Source organism: Sander vitreus, chromosome 3 (genome assembly GCF_031162955.1).
Source record: "Sander vitreus isolate 19-12246 chromosome 3, sanVit1, whole genome shotgun sequence".
Lineage (NCBI taxonomy): Eukaryota > Metazoa > Chordata > Actinopteri > Perciformes > Percidae > Sander > Sander vitreus.
The window spans coordinates 16,390,262-16,407,523 of NC_135857.1; the positions used below are offsets into that span (position 1 = coordinate 16,390,262).

The 17,262-nt window shown below is 41.0% G+C and overlaps 1 protein-coding gene across 2 annotated transcripts; it reads right to left on the bottom strand.

The window, feature by feature from the left end:
* Positions 1-347: 347 nt before the first annotated feature.
* On the bottom strand, positions 348-16,662 carry mnta (MAX network transcriptional repressor a). 2 transcript variants are annotated; one of them, XM_078246253.1, is made up of 6 exons: positions 16,397-16,662; positions 11,872-12,457; positions 11,443-11,484; positions 11,036-11,147; positions 3,574-3,766; positions 348-3,331 (listed from the first exon to the last, which is right to left on the bottom strand). In XM_078246253.1, the coding sequence occupies exons 1-6, from the start codon at positions 16,467-16,469 to the stop codon at positions 2,538-2,540; spliced, it is 1,800 nt and encodes a 599-aa protein (XP_078102379.1). In that variant the 5' UTR covers positions 16,470-16,662; the 3' UTR covers positions 348-2,537. The 2 variants fall into 2 exon arrangements, with proteins under 2 accessions (XP_078102379.1, XP_078102380.1); XM_078246254.1 differs by lacking the exon at positions 11,443-11,484 and having other exon boundaries at positions 16,397-16,661.
* Positions 16,663-17,262: the final 600 nt, after the last annotated feature.

Consider the following 17,262-nt stretch of genomic DNA (forward strand, 5'->3'; position numbering starts at 1 on the left):
TGGTGTCTAGTTAAACAAAATATTAGATAAGAGATAAGTCTATCATCACACACTTGGTCCAATTTTTCTATTCTAATTTTCCATGCTTCTAAACTATTTTGGTTTTCGACTGTTGGCTGGACAAAACAAGACATTTGAAGATGTCACTGTGGACTCTGGTCAATTCAGAATTCAGAAAATGTATATAATAGAAGAAAAATGTCTATCCCAGTTTCCCAAATGTTTAATTTAGAAAATAATTGCCTGATTAATTATTCATTGCAGCAATACCCAGATGCTGAACACTCCAGCAGTATTTGTATTGCTGCAATATAAAAAAAAATTGTTAACAAAAGTGGCTTCAGACATTTGTAAACATAATACAATTTATTAAGTATCTTTTTTTTATTATAAATTTTTAATTGTACATATCCCCAGTTTTTACATAATACAGTTAGATTGACAGTTAGAATGCAGCCCAACATTTACAGGCTATATACAACTTAAACTTTCTCCATAGGGAAAACATACAAACATATTGTTGCTTCTTCAAGTATCTGAATCCCTATTAATTTTTTCACATTTTGTTTTGCTTCAATATGATTTGTTCATGATCATTTGCATAACGAGGGTAAAAAAAAAGGTTATTTTATCTTTGCAATGAATTAGTTAAAAACTAAACAGAGTTCCTATTTTAATCATATTGCATCAAAACAAAATAGAAAACAATTACAGGGTGAATACTTTCCAAAGTGGCCAAATGCGATATCAACTTCGGAAGAGTTCTGTGTAGTCGTCACCCCCTTGATATACAGCACTGTACATGGTCCCAAAAACAACTATATTATTAAATTTACACTGAACAAAGTTATTCTCCAGATAAAACAAGCAACAGTACATCTTAAAATACAAAATCAGTTTTAAATGTTACACTTTACATACATATGATACTTTAATAAAGTTATCGCATCTTTCTTAAAACAAATCCGGGCTTAACTTCTGATGAGTGCACTACTCCACATCCTTTCAGAAAATAGTACATTCAGATTAAATAAGGATAGTACAGCATGTTGCTGTTCTAGCAAGTGCTACGCTAAACTGCTGCTCATTGAGACTATAATAGAAATTTTCACAGTGCTTGCTTTGGAAAAGGATAGTTGTGAAAAAACACACATTGATTGGATTTATGTCAGCTGTTGTACACTTTATACCGATCCCAACCCAAAGTTATGGATGACAGAGCTTAAACTCTGAGCCAAAAAATCTTACATTCTGTCTGCAACTTGTCAAAGTATGCAAAGCACAACAGACAGCACCGCTATGGCTCCTCGTTTTATCACTAATAAACACAATCATGGCATGCATTCACAGCATGCAAACACATATCGTACTACCATTTGCCCTGCCAGACAGCATAGTTACACACTTTACTACATTTTATGGCCTTTTATGTATTCACATTTAAAACCTCTAAACACTCAGCTCCCTCACCTTGTAACATCCAAGTTTGTATCTCAAACGTTTAGTATTTATATTTCCTTTGTGGCGTTACTTTTAGGGGGCACGTAGAACTGATTCTATTTTGCCAAGATTTAAAATACATGTGACAAAAACTTAACTTTATCCTAAGTCTTGTACTTGTTCTCAGTTAAGTCCCTATGTTTGAAGGACAAATACTAGAGATAAGTAACAATTTTGAGTGTCCAACAAAAAAAAACCTGACAAAACTGCATATTCCTTTACTTTAAGTAGCTGTTTGACTATCCATCAGATTTCTTTATCGGCACAGGGACAGTAGCATTACATTAGAACACCATCAGCCAGCAGGGGGAGCAATAGCTGCATGCACTAACACTGAGGACTACAGCTTCTGATCAGGAGCTTTAGTTCAGTTCGTGATTTTGCTCCAGCCCTGCAGCACGTGCCTGCTGGAGAGGAGGAGCTGTCTACATCACATTCCCAATGTGCTGGTTATGGCGGGTCCTGCACTCTGATCCTACACTGTCACAGCCCTCAAAACCCAATGTAGCCTTTTGAGTACATGATATATTATTGGTTAATCCACAGCAGTCACAGTGATAGCTGGGAGCCTAGCCAACAGCCAGTACCTACATGAACACTGTAACAGGGTTCTGACATGGACACTGTACTGGCAGTTAACATATCGCTATTTGAAGCTCTTTCTGTAAAGCTCATGTGAGAATGACTTTTGCTACATCATCTACAACAATAGATAACAAGTGAGTGTCTTAACATCTGCCCTCGTATATTGCCACAAACACACATCATGATGACTATCAACCATATCTTAAGTTCAGGCTCAAGCCTTTAGGACACTGTGGTGGACTAGTACTGAAAGAGGTTTTGTTGTAGGAATGTTCCCGGCTTTAAATTAGCTGTAATGCTTCTGAATGATAGTGACACTGTGGATCAGCGAGGTGTCCAGCAGCTCTCCTGCCCTCACTGTGGGCTTTTTCGATGGCCTGGTCTGAGGCCTGTGCTTCTCCCCTATCGAGGGGCATCTCTGTCGCGTAGCCTGGGAGTTCTGTTGGCAGTCTTCAGGCCAGCTTCAGAGTGCTGATGGGGAAGGAGGGCATGGTCACCATTGTCACAGGGTTGAGTACTGTCTGGCCCACTAGCTGTGGGTGGTGGGCCACCATTTGGGTGCTCACTGCTGTCTGCTTGCCAACTATGGTGGCAGCTGGTTGGCTAGTCGCAGTGCCATTCATGTGAGGGTGGGTGTGGTTAAGGGTGTGGGTGATGTGACCAACCACAGCTGACTGTGTGACTGCCACCGGTTGGGAATAGAGGGTAGGTAGATGCTGGCTCAGGTGAGCCACCGGGTGCACAGTGATGTGGCCGATGGGTTGGTGGCCGGGGGCTAACTGGACAGTGCTGGTGGTGGGGGAGGGAGCCAGGTGGGCAATATGTTTGGGACCCCCTCCCTGGATGACGTGGTTGACTGCTTGGATGACTGAGGGATGAGACACTGAAGCATGGGCAATAACGGTGGGATGTAGGCTGGAAGCAGTCACCATCTGTGTATGGGTGGGTATCAAGGGCTGACTGGGGGCGGTGTGAGGGCTGGATGTTATGAGTGTAGGTGGGGCAGCAGGCTTGGACACTGGCTGAGGAGGAGTCACTGTCAGCGGCTGGAGCTGAGGCTGGTGCAGAGGGACTTTGTGCTGGGTGGAGATGTGTTGGGTGATGAAGGAGGTAGTGGTGGGTGTGTGAGTGGGTGTTGCAGTCTTGTGCAGCTCAGGTTTCATGGTTTGAGGCACAGTGGGTAAGGCAGTCTGCGCTCTCGGTGCAGTCTCATCTTCCAGGTCATCAGCCATAATGTCTTCACCTTCTGCAACACCAACATATGAAAGAATTAACTCAGTAAAATGAAACACTGCAAAAATCACATTGCATCTGATAATACTAACACCTAAATTTAAGAATGGAGGTTATTTGGTGCTGTAGTTGGTAGGTCATTTTGCAGATCAGAACAAAATCACATTGGATCAACATTACTTTAAATATATTCTTAATATTTATACATGGCATCCCTGTAGGCCTCCAGTTATTGGACCCTGACTGTCAGTCTACCTGAGGCAGTGGAGGTGGAGGCCTGGTCCTCTTCTGGCTGTACTGTCTGTCGCAGGACGCGGTCAATCTCAATCACATCCATCCACTGGCTCAGATCGTTCTTCAGCTCTGCTAATCGCTGCTGTGTGGCTATCTTCTCTCTGGCCAGTCGCTCCATGTCGTGCTCGTACTCCTTCTCTTTCCGCTTCAACGTCTGAAAGGAGAAAGCAGAAATCATTAGGTTGTAAAATAATGAACTGAGTGACTCCATGATGGTGTGAGCTTCCACCAGTAAATGTACCAGTTTATTAGGCTCACAAGTACAGTGTAATGCAATAATCCAATATCACAGCCCCAAAATAAATCCTGTCTGTGTGAAGCTTTGCTTTGTTGACACTGTGTCAGAGAAGTGTTGATTGAACTCAATGCTAATGTTCTGCTGATGGTTTTGTATTAGCCTGTGATATACTGACTTACAGTATGTTCCCCTTGTGAAGTATGGGAGTTTGACAAATTATTAGAGGCACTTTTGAATACAATGAAATACATTACTCATCATCACTAACTACAACCTCAAATTAAAATTAGGATTGAGTTGAATCAATTGTCTGACGGTCAACAAAAAAGTTTTGCAAGGATATTGAATTAGCTTTTATTAGCTACATTTATCTGACAGTTTTAATTACTTTTATTTCGCAGAATCAGATAAGTAATGCAAAACCTATTAAACAAATCACAAACATTAAGCCACTTCAGCCACTAAAGGAGGAGGGGGACCGTCTCATTAATTCATGTATAAATCATGTTTATTCAGCCTCCAACAACAACCAGTGGTTTCCTAAAAAATGTCCAACTCCTGAAGAAAAATGGTGTCTACTACTCAAAACAAAGCACACCGATAAACCTCCATAGAATACAAGCATTAACACCCATGATGTCTAAAGACTAAGGAGCAGGTCCAGGAAAAAATGATTAAAAACGTTAAACCTGCAGCCCTAACAATGTGTGCAGAGAGCAAAATAACAGAGCTACAGAAGTACAAGGGAAGGGGGAGGTGGAGGAGAGAAGGAGGGAAGGAGGGAGGAGACGAGTATGGAAAGTAAGAGGTGCTTCCAGGCAGTGGCTCTCTGTGACCCAATTTCCCCTAACCTGTCAGCTGACACAAGGCAAAACCAAACAAACTTAGCTGGGCTTCCCTGTACATGGCAACAGGAGGGTTTAAAATATATGAAAACTATAATAAACCTCACTGTGTAAGAATAATACTGAATAATAATAATAATGAAATAATAATAAAATGTTAAACTAATTCCCAAGTAAGTGCTGGCTAAGGTAATACAGAAATGGGCCGGTATGAGATTCTGACGATATGATAACCTTCAGCAAAAATATCACGGTTTCACGGTATTGCAATTACAGCTTTAAAATGTTTTATTTTTGAAATGTCGGGGTAAAAAATGTATTTTTTAAACACACTGCACACTGGCAGGGAGAGGGATTTCTAAAGTGCACTTTTTGTCCTTGAAGATGAAAAAAACCCTGCTCATACCTTAAATTAAATTAATAAAATGTTAGTGGTTTTAAAACCGTGACTTTTTCAAACCGCGGTATACCTTGAAACCGGCCCATGCCTACTACATACAGGATAGAGTTACACTGTAAGGGGATTTGTGTTTTGAAATTGAACACTTTCTATAATTGATTACATGTCAAGCTCAGCTTGGTCAAAATATCCAACACAGACTCTGGCCTCGGTGGTAGAGGCTTGGGGAAATGACACGGTGAAATCTGTTACCAGCAACCTGATGACTCAGGATCATAAAGCCATTTCCCTAAAGGGTGGACTTCCGGTTAGTGTTCATGCCATCGTGTGTCATCTTGTGTGAGAGTGTTGGATTGAGAAAGGGGCATTTGTATGCGTTTGTTGTGGCTAGTTGTATGTAGAGAGCCTTCTATCAGCGTGGTCTGTGTGTGCATCTACAGTACAATATACATGTACATAAATAGCAAAAGAGGACAAAAGGCAGGCCTTGTGTAATTCAACACCTGTCTCTAGCCCTTATCCAGGATTAGAACTGCATGGGCTGCAAGCGGTCTGTGCTTGGACTGCATCCCACTGGGAGTGTTTTCAGTCACATTTAAACACACAACTACAAACTCAAAGAAAGTCCTGTTCACTATTTGTTTGGCAGAAGAACGCCATGACAAGAATATAATCAAGCCCAAATAAATCCACATAAACAAGCCTATTAATCTGGCTATTAAAGTGAAAAATTCGACCTCAAACCTTGTGTGGCGTTTCTGTATTGCAATTTCAGATTTATCTGTCTAGCTCTGCTTTAAATACTGGTTTCCAAATTGTCTTTACCCAGCGTTGTTGAGGACAAAGAAGGAACACTGCTGTGTGCTACGCATCTTATTACTTGTGAAAGTGGTCGAGTGCTTCTGTATTGCATAATTTCTCAGTCACACACACACACACGTATTCAAACAAAGTTACTGTATTTTAATTGAAGCATGGAGAGCAGGACAAATCATATACTCCACTGATGAATGAATAATGTCGGTTCCTTACTATTCACTCATGAACATCTGGGCACAGATGTGCAGTGAAACTCAAGACCAGCCATCAACAGCCCCTCTGTCAAGAAGAACTGATTATCGGTACTTCTGTCTTAACACGTTAAAAGTATCCTCTGTATCAAAACATGATGTACTGTAATGGCCCATCTTTGGTTGTCATGGAAACAGATAAAAACCTCATAAGGTTTCCTTAAAGAACGTGTACACCATGTGTAATTTAGTTTTCTCATGTAAACATTCCTTTTACACCTGGGTGTAATAATGAAAACGATTACTCACAAGGATGGAGAACAGCTTTTCTCACACACAGCATCTATCTGAAAAGACTGTCAGGAGGGCAGAATGAAATGGTATAAAAAGCATTCCAAATATGTGACACGTGGCCCGGGTGCTGGCTGCCTCCCTTTTACACTCATGTATTAGGAGGCAGCTTCATCTGAGCGGTGCCACAACTGTGCATGCCACAAACTATGACTCATGGAGAGAAATGCTCCACAGACCCACTGAACTCTCCCGTTACAGTGCTGATAGAGGACAGAGCAAACACTTTGTCTCTTTAGAAACGGCTAGTCTGAGATTAACCATGTAAACCTGAAAACCAAGTCTGTCGCAGATTGATCACACATGACTTCATCACCCTATTCATCATGTGACCAGGTTGTAACGACAAAAGGCACCTTTTGTCTCTTTGCACGTGGGCGCACCGCTGAGCTTCTGAACTTCCTCCTACAAGAGAGACAAGGCCTTTTCAAATCTAGACCAGGACTGGAATTGTGTGTGTGTGTGTGTGTGTGTGTGTGTGTGTGTGTGTAACACTGCTCAAGCACTGTCACAAGCAATGCGAGTGCTGAGCACATGGCCCCACAGAGAATGGGAGATGGAGGGCGGCAGATAGCGGGGGATTGAAAGAGAGCAATACAAGCTGTACTCACTGACTCACTTTTGCAGCAGACGGCACAAGGCTGGGCTTTCTTAAAGGGCCAGGAGCACAGGAAGCCATGTTGCAGACATGCTGTTCAGCCTGGATGACTGATCATCAGGCTTCTGCACAGAGGTCTTGTGACAGTGTGGTAACCATAAACCCTTGTCTCACTGTGCCTCCAAGCTGCAACAGAGAACTAAACGTGGCGCCTGACTTGACTGAATTAAAGGCTTGTATGTGGAAAAAAATCCTACTTTTGCACACCACTGCACAACTGACATAATTACCTTATCGTGGCTAAGGATCGTTCGGTAGTCTCAAAACCATGAAAGAAGAGATTGTCACCAAGACTTTCACAAAGACTAAGCTGAAAAAAACCTTGAAACATTAAAGAGCAGTGACCTCGACTGCCATTGAAGACTGATTATTTTTAATGTTCGAGGAATGAATAATAAATGTCAAAGTACTTGGTGCTTTGTTTTAAGGCAAGGCGTCTAAGGAAATATACTATTATGTGCACAATAAATGTAATTTCCTTACAATGCTACAACTATTAAAACACATATCCACCTTCCTCTACCCTCAAGATTTTCCCCACAACATGTTTCAAGCTGGCATTCGTGGACAAGCAGTGTAGGAACAAGTTCCGTCAGTTTTGAGAGGCAAATGAAGTGTGAGTGGAGTAAACCGAGCCTTGTGTTTATTGATCCAGGTTTCCTCCCTGCTGCTGGCAGCTAGGCCGTGGTACAGCGAGGCCTGCCTGTTGCAGTGCTGGGCGGGGTCCCAGCAAGGGGAGGGGTGGTGGGGGGGGGTGACGTCACACAGCTCAGGCTAGCCATGTGCTTGCTGCTCATGTGGCCTTAAAAGCTCAGAGAGGCAGGATGGAGGGAGGAAAAGAGGGGGAGTAGAGAGGAGGAGCTCTACTCTCAGGGCTTATTTTACAGCCTCGGCTTTCGCAGCACCACTACAGGCTTGGGGGGAGCCTTTAGAAACAAGATGTAATACATTAGGTAAAAACAAAACAAATGTACAGCTCTGTTAACAAACACAAAAACACAATCAAAAAGCAAAATAATCTATTTGCATGTAAAGTTTGTAGTCAGTTAGTTGCTGAATCATTTGGAATTGAAATGAAACGTGGAAGTGAAACTTGAACTATGTAGATGTTGGCCAGTGACATTTTGTGGCAAACTGATAACTGCACTTATTTTCCAAGTTGACACTTGAGATAATGGGCAAGATAAATCAAATGAAATGTGATGTTGAGCCTAAAGCCTATCCTGAGCTCAGTGTTTCTGCGGGCAGGCCGCATCTCTGCTGCCAGCCCAGATGAGGGCAGGACACGCCTCTTTAGCTCTGTACCACCACGTCAAGATGACAGTGTATACACGTTTTGTTTTGGCTTCCTATCACCTTAAGTTCCCTTCTCTTACTCCACCCCTACATATATGTATCTGGGAAACTACAAAAAAGGACCTGTCACTGCTAAGAATTTACCTTTAATTTAGTGGAAAGTTTTCCAGCTCTAGTGACACTGTTCATGAGCTCATCAAAATTAATAATAAAAAAACCATGTCTAGCTAGACATGATTAGGTTGTAACAGTTTTTTTTGCAGAAAGTGGGATCGGTTGTGATATTTTTCCTCTGTCTATTTGCTTTACACATATCCCTTGTCCAGCTCAGCTGTTGATAGGAGGAAAAGAGAGGCAGGTCAGTCTGCAAGTCAAACTCAACACTCTAAACACTGTGTTGCTTAATGATGCAGAGAGGGGGCAGAGGGAGGGGGATTGGGTGACGAGCTCTGCACCCACGCTGTCCAGTTTCCCTCAGTATCCACACACAGAGAGGAATAACCAGACTGCTGCTTCTCAGAGCATCAAATCAGCAGCACACTGTCCTCTGCAAAATGTACATTAGTAAACCTGCACCAAGGTTATATAATAAGTAATATGAACACTACAGGGTTGGTTCTTTCATAGCGGCCTTAAAAGATGAAAACCCATGAAGGACAATCAATGTGCACACCAAATATTACTGCTGAGTATATACCAAATAAGTATCTAATTATTCTGTATGCCTAACATCAAACCCTAGTTGTCACTAGACAAATGTGAATAAAAACTATTCTATTAGCTTACATGCAACTCTAATAAGCACTACAGGACAAATACACACAAAAACATGACAGCCATTCTTAAGTTCCAACACCTGATGCCAACTTAGGCCAATGGGTGAACTTGTGTTCCAGATTTAAAATGTTCACCATACAGTATCTATCTATCTATCTATAGAAAAAGAAAAAAAGGGCCCAGGGTAAACACTATGACATACTCAACAGTACAGTCACAGTCTGAAAGAGTTACAACCAGGATACGCTCACAGTCAGAGCCTGATGCAAACACATGGTGAGTCATTTGTGGACAATGACACAGCACATATTGTTAATATTAAACACAGAGTCGCTTAAAATGGTACAAATGAGGAAGCGTTTAAAAATTCCTCAGTAAAGAAGGGTGCAAACAGAAATACAAAAAGGCAGGAAATGCAAGGAAAAAAAAAAAAGAATAAGTCTAAAGTTACTACGAGTGATAAATAGAAAACAATGTTGTGGCAGGAAAGAGGTTTTCCAAAGGCCTCAAACTTCTTTGGTCAGACTACTGTAGAAATATTTTATTCGGGACTGACAAAGACTACACTTAAGGATACTTTACAGATATCTAACCAAGTTTCTCTCATAATAATGGTGGTGGTATGTGTAAATGAACTATTGTTAACTTTCCTCCATCTTACCAGTGCACAGATATCCCTACTCACTGGCCAGCAGAAAAACTCCCAAGTGACTTACTTTCGTCACTTGGGAGTTTTTCTGCTGGCGCTAGGGCTGTTGCTGTAACTACACACTGTACTTCTGCATATGGACACAAAGAGTAGAAGCGGATTGAGAGATAGCCGACCCTCTCTTTCTTTCCCTCAAACCGAAATCAGATTAAACTGTAAAACTAGGCAGTGCTGATCAAAATTGAACACATTATGTAACTGCATTGCCTATTTCTTGCCTAAAATGTTTTCCGAAACATATTTCAGTTTACCGTTTAACTGTTGTACGAGATAGTTTGTTACCAGCCGGCCGCCATTCGATTTCAATACGGACGAGCTTGATGAGCTCGCATTACGTCACCAACCAGCAGGAGCCGTTATTGGTCCAGTGCGGCGCAGTGCATTCTGTTAGTGAGCAAAAGGGAATATCACAGCTTTTTTCCCCTCTGGTCATGTAGCACCAATTTCAAAAACGTTTGCGCCATTCTACTGCATAGACAGCCCAGTTTTATATATAAAAAAAAAAAAAGGAGCCTCTTCCCAGCTGTAAAATACTTAAGATAAGTCAACCCAACATCCACTTATCTATGTCCTTTCAAATCAATTCCATCCCTGAAAAAAAAAAAAAAAATAATCACTGCAACTTTTTGTCGTACAACAAGGAATGTTTTTGAGAAAATCACGACAACATAATGTAAATAATAATTGCATGGGAGAATAAAATACACCCATACATCTCCATCTCTTCAAATTCAGAGCCGATTATGCAAACCCTGATAATTACAATTGTGATTGTGCTTATAATACAAAAGAACATGCTTTGCCCCCCGCCCCTTTTTTCTTTTTTTTTAAACAATGCCCCTCCTCTTGTACCCAAGACTCTAGCTCATATTGCAGCGTGGCTTCAAAATAATGGAGGCTCCATTGTTCAGTAGTAATCATGAATGCAAATAAACCTGTACAAACAAGTCTTAGCAAGATTCACAAACATCTGATGAATGCAGCATACAGGCTGAAGCTTACAGTCGGTTGCTAGAAGTTTTTCGTTAAACCATGGAGTCAAAAAAGGTCTGGAATAGTATAGTGTAGTTGTTTAGCTGTATAGGCCTTTGTCATACATACAACAAACACTTAGCATTAGCAAACTAGACTTGTCTTACCTGAATGTATCTCAGCGCACTTCTCAGCACGCTCAGATTGGAGGTCTTCTTCTCGTCTATGTTAGGGATGTTCTTTTTCAGTGTCTCAAAGCACTCCTTCAAGTGTGCCCGTCTGACAGACACAAAACACAGAAAGGGGATTTGAGAGAGCAGGAAATGGTTGAGCCACACTTGGCTTTATTTTAGTAACAGATGACACACAACAACATTTTCAATTAGTGTTCTTTACTAAAAAAAAAAGATCAAGCTTAGCATTAAAATTAACCCGATACAACAAAGGCACCAGTCAGTTTCAGAGAAAACACACGATGTAACTAGTACATATTATTCAAATGTAACAATACAAATAACCTCAGATAGATCGCGCTCTCTTTAAGGAGGCCCTATGGTAGACAGGTTGAACCCACCTGTTTTTCTCAAGCTTGTTATGCACTTCTCTTGTGCCTGCCCTGTAAGAGCACAGATGAGAGTACAGTGAGAATTTGGTATTTAAAAGGGCAATGTGACAAATATAATCAAAATCAACCAAAGAAGAATTTTCCTGTTTTATTGCTAGCATATAGGTACTGTAAGTGACAATATTCTGTCTTTTAGAGGTGAAATATCAATAATGTAACGCTTCACAAATGCCAAATTTTGTTGTCTCTCTTCATTTTAAATCATTACAAGACAAATGCTTTGAGGGGTTTTCAGAGGCTAAAGGCCAAATGCAACTTTTATATTTCTGACAGTTTGTAGACCGACATATTGATTGACAAAAATTAACAAATCAAATAAAAACAATACTCAGTTGTAGTCCTATTTAAATTATAATGTAAAGAAGTTAATAGACGTACCCTCCAGGCCTCTTCTTGTCTAGGTGGCGGCCGTCATCAGGAGGACTCCCTCGGCTGATGGGGCCGTTCTGTAGAGGAGCCTGCTGGACTACATGGCCCGCCTGAGGGTGTAAGGCATGTTGCTGGGGGGGCGAGACGATGGAACCAGGGTAGCGTTGAACCAGCTGCTGGTGTGTCTGCTGCTGTAGTTTAGTACTGTTTGTTTGGGCGATGAGCTGTGGGTGATGATGGTGGTTCTGTATCAGCTGCTTGTGGTTGGTGGTTAGCACAGAGGTCGGGTGGTCAGGTTTGGGTTGTGGAGAGCGTGGCAGAGTGGCGGCAGGTGGTGGAGCAGCTGGAGGGCAGAGTGTGGCGACAGGCAGAGTGGGTGAGCCTGTAGGGTTAGGGGTGACCACCGGGATGGGGATGACAGTGATGGGCATGGAGGGGGGAGGCAGAGAGGGCGGGATGGGCACCGCGCGGCACTCAGTGCGCAGCTCTTCTGCTTTAGAAACATTGTTGATGTGGATTGTTGAGTTATAGTTCACATCAGAGTGCCTCCGCTCTGCCAACAACTCCACGCGCTGCTTTTCCTTTAGTTCATCCTCTGTGGAAGAAACAAGGCAGGTTAACAGAACAAATACTACAGTGTCCTCCTATACACACTTCAGGTACTATACATCACAGTACTACACTGCAGAAGATGAATAACCTTCAGTTTTGTTAACTTACAGGGAAACAACTTAAAAAATAGAGATGCGACCTTAAATTAAGATATCCGGTAAAGTATGTGAGAGGAAATAAAACAGGCCTTTTTGGTCATGACTGGCGTATACTGAATATAAACCACCGAATCACTGAGTGACAACATATCTGACAAACCATTGAGAAGTCCGTGGTGACACAACATAGCACAAACAAAGGCCTACCACCTGCCACACTCACCATGATTGTCTCAATTAAAGTAAAGAAACAATATAGTAAAATGTTCAAGATTTAAAGCTACATGTACTTCATTACCCAAAGCTCATGCCAGGTTTCTGGTTATCAACACAGCAACAGCAGTGAGTGTTCCAAGTCAAAAAACAGCTTATCTGTTTTTCTGTGCTTCTTCGTAACAGGCTTAAATGAATGTGTATCTTTTTACATTTACAAAATCCTGCCAAGCTTCAAGCAGACTCTGAAAAAGGTTGTTACTCTAATGGAGGTACATCTTGCTGTAATGTAAACCCTGTCACAGTCCACTGACCAAGGTGTGTTGGGGAGGGGGGTGCAAGTCTACTCTACATCTACTAACAAAGCTCCACATCGAGGGAACGCTTACCATATCTTCTACATGTCATACAGGACATAACATGCTGCATGTTGTGAAGAGTGTAATAAAAACATATTTGGGAGGTTAACCGAGTTAGTAACCTCAAATTGATGTAAAAAAAACTACTTTGCTGACTTCAGACATATTTGAGAAAATTGCATCAAACATTTGAAAAAGAAATTGTTGCAATGTAAAATATTTGTAAATTAAGAGAAAAATTCTACAGCTGAGAGTGTACCGATAAATGTGACAAACAATGGGACTTGCCTGAAGAATATGTGCAGTATTTTGGCCATAACAAAGCCCCATAAGCCGGAGTCAAATTCATTGCATGTGTTCACACTTACTTGGCCATTAAAGAGAAGTTGGAATCAAAGTTTTGTCAGCATTGTAGTACTATCCAATCATATTCATGACACCCACTCCATGATGTATGGATGCGGAAGAAAAAGGCTGTCTAGTTGCTATGGCAGCTGTGATGTTCAGTGTTGAGATAGGAATAGGAAATTCTTTATTTTGCCAAGTACATTTTACACATAGGATTAACCCATCCATATAACATGCATTTAACCAATCCTGACTATGGGGAGCAGTGGGCAGCCACAGTCCAGCGCCAGGGGACCAACTTCAGTTGTAATGCTAATAGCTTCATCAAGGGCAATGGCAGAAGTTACCTAACATGCATGTCTTTTAAGGTGTTGGGGAAAAGCCTCACAGAACCCAGGTATCCTATAATAATGGTATCATATTTATCAGTCCAGTGTGTCATCATTGGCTGCACATGTTTGTTACATTACACTGAAAAAGCTTCTCTTTAAAGTAAAAGAAAGTAGAAAAGAACAATATGTTCTGGTTAATGTGCTAGCCAGCTTTCATAAGATGTTAAATGGCCGGTTATGAGAGACTGATAATTTTGTATTGTGGTGCGAACACACATTAGACTGAGAAATGCCTTTTTTCTGAGAGGAAATTTATGAAGCACTTAGAAAAACAAGAGGATTTTCTATAGACATTATATAACTGCAGCACATAGAGAAACACTGGCCTACTTTTCTCCACACAGTGACCTGCTCTACAGTAGCAGAGAGGGCGGAGGGGGGAGGACTCTGCTCTCCCAATGCGGCATGGCGGGAGGAGCAGGGAAGAAGCAGGAGCTCTCACTCTGAGCCCTTCTAAATATCACAAATGCCTCCATAGTGATAAAAGGTGGAGAACTGCAGCCCTCAGAAAATGATTTCAGAATCTGTGAAATTGCTTGCTTAAGTAATATCATTTTGGCTTTCACACATAGGTGTCCTTAATGGTTAAGTACAAAATGAGCTTGTTTACTATAAACATGTCTAAGCTGTAGTGTTATATTTTCATTAGCATGGCGGGAAAGCAGTTCCCTAAATGTTGTGTTGAACCATGTTCAAGCCTGTTTTAAAAGTAGTTTAGTCCATGTAGCTTGAAAATAAATCTAATAAATCTGTTATGCGAGTCAAATCTGTAGCTACAAATAGATCTTCATGGTCTAGCTGCAGTATCTAAAGCTTAACTTTCTAATGATTGGTTCACAAGCTATAACCTTCACTTAAAATTTGAGGTGGGAGCAATTTATAGAAATGTTACGAATGCCTAAGTCGGCTATTGACAGAGCAACTGAGGACATGCAAAATTGGCAGTGTTTACAGATTACAGTCCATGTGTGAAAGGGGCTTAATGGTTGTGGAAACTCTGCTCTATGTGTGCTGTTAATACAGTAGGAAGGTTGAAAAATATGTTATGTTTGATTAAACTCATCTCAGCTTTCTTTTAATCAGTTTACTCACAAACTAACACCCCTTTTTAAATTCTAATACTAGTTCTTGCCTATACTTTGTGCATATATAAAAAGGTAATAACACATTTCAGTGGGTGCAATATTGAATAACAGGACTTGCATCAAGGTCACACTGAATGATTGTGAAACATCAACATAGGAAAAATGAAGGTATAACATGTGTACAAAACATTTGTCTCTCTTTGGTAGTTGATTGACATGCAACATCACATGTATCGTTTAATTTCCTGTTAGAATAAAACTGTATATAACAGTACACTATTAATATAGCCTAGTACATACTGCATTTAGTATGTAGTATGAAATGATGACACACTGCACAGCTTTTTTATTGCCATTGAGCGACAGCATCCGATTGTCTTGTTGGTGAAATGCACTGCAAAATTTGTTTTTCAGAAAAGCAGAACACAAATCCTTTGGAGGAGGTGGGCAGGTTTTCTCCAGACTGCATATAGTAGTGACTCATCTTATTCATAAACAATCTTTGGGAGGGGTAGCCCAGCACGCACGTGGGGAAAGGGGCGGGGCCACCTCCTGCTGTTAACATATGGAGGCGTGGTTGGTTGGTACACGTCATCGCCAGACACTCAAAGCGACTTAAAGGCCAGGGAGTTTGTGTTTGTTTTTTTACGCAACATAGACAATCTGACTGTAACATGCATATGTGCGGTGTTATAGAACTACAGCACCGTACATGTTTAAAGAGCGGAAATGATCATGGAGCACAGATGCATGTAGGGGAAGCCTGAAAGCCAGAGTCACTTGATCCCCCGGCGGACGATGCCAGGTCATTATGTAAAACGAGCTTGGTATTCCCTGCGCCACCGCCCTTTATCTCCGCATGTTTTGGTTATTTGATTTTAAATGTCTCGAAGCAATGCGTGCAGTCGTAATATAACGTTACTGACAAGCAAACGCAGAAAGGGAGGATCTGAGAACTTTACAGTGATGCAGCTTATTGCAACAACCCTGTATATGCAGCAGGTTTCAATGCAGTAATCCCTGATACTGCAGCAGCCCATGTATGTTTATTAGCTATTTTGGACAGCTACGATAAGGTAGACAGAACCACACTGTTACGTGAACCAAAGCAACGTGATAACGAGCTAATGCAACGCGTCTGCACGCTAACGATTATGAAAGTAAAACTAAAATGTCACTGACTGACTGACTGGAACACATTCCACTCAGTAGTTAGTCATATTTGAATTTAAAAGCAACAAACCAGCGACGTGATACTGTAGTTCATGAATGGCGCCGATAAGTCAACAACAGGGTTTTGTCTTTAACTCAGAAAATAAATCTTTGTGACACATTACATCGAATTGTTGATTATTTTACATTTAATATTTCATAGTTACCAATTTTGTAAAAACATAAATCATATTTCTAATAAAATACCAACTTACCACGTGCTTTCTGTTGTTGCTGGGCTTGCAATTCCAAAAACTTGGCTGCTTCCAGAAGCGTTTCGATGCTCATTTCTGTGGCTTATTTTTTTTAAGAGAAAGGCGTTAAAGCAAATTGCAATATGCGCCCGAGTACTACAGGGAGAGGTTCCCAGTCTAACGCTGGAAAAAGGGTAATCGGATACCCCCACGGTAGAAACTCTACCACTTACGTAGAAGAGTTACAAACAAGATGGCGCTCAAAGTAGTAGGAACAAATAAGGTTTGTGAATCACGCACCGTTTATAACCGCCCACAGACAGACACATTACAGAGAAAATGAGAAAACACGGAAAATGGATTGGATTAAACACTGTGTTATAAAGCTTCACTCATGAGCTGAGTCACAGTTCCAAACCTGGCGCTATACTCGCACACACAACAGCTATATTATTAAAACTATATTGTTGCCTAGTACCTGATGTAAGTGAAAACGCTACGGGACGTTGACAACCGCCTCCGTAATTAATTATTATCTGTAACTGGACTGCAGCAAATGTACATCTCATTGATGTATTGGTTCAACGGCCAATTACACTGTAATATATACTACTACACTACATTTTAGACGGGAATATTGTACTTTTTACTCCACTAGATTTATGTGATAACTTTGGTTACTTTGCAGATTCAGATTGATAATACAAAATATTATCAACAAATAAATGACGATGTACTCTTTTAAGTAAAGATACTTATAACTTACTACTAGGCCTACTAGTGATCTCCAGCAGCATAAAAGTGATGTACACATTAATGCAACAATTATAATCCAATTATAGTACTTCTTTCAGGGCAACATATTGCAACTTCATTATGCATTAAAT

Bases quoted from the DNA above. Each gene is read 5' to 3' on its own strand.
- mnta (XM_078246253.1), bottom strand. From the start codon at position 16,469: ATGAGCATCGAAACGCTTCTGGAAGCAGCCAAGTTTTTGGAATTGCAA. The intron at 12,458-16,396 runs GTAAGTTGGTAT...TTTCTTCCACAG, and splicing joins GCAACAACAGAAAGCACGTG to AGGATGAACTAAAGGAAAAG. The intron at 11,485-11,871 runs GTACGTCTATTA...GTGCTCTTACAG, and splicing joins GACAAGAAGAGGCCTGGAGG to GGCAGGCACAAGAGAAGTGC.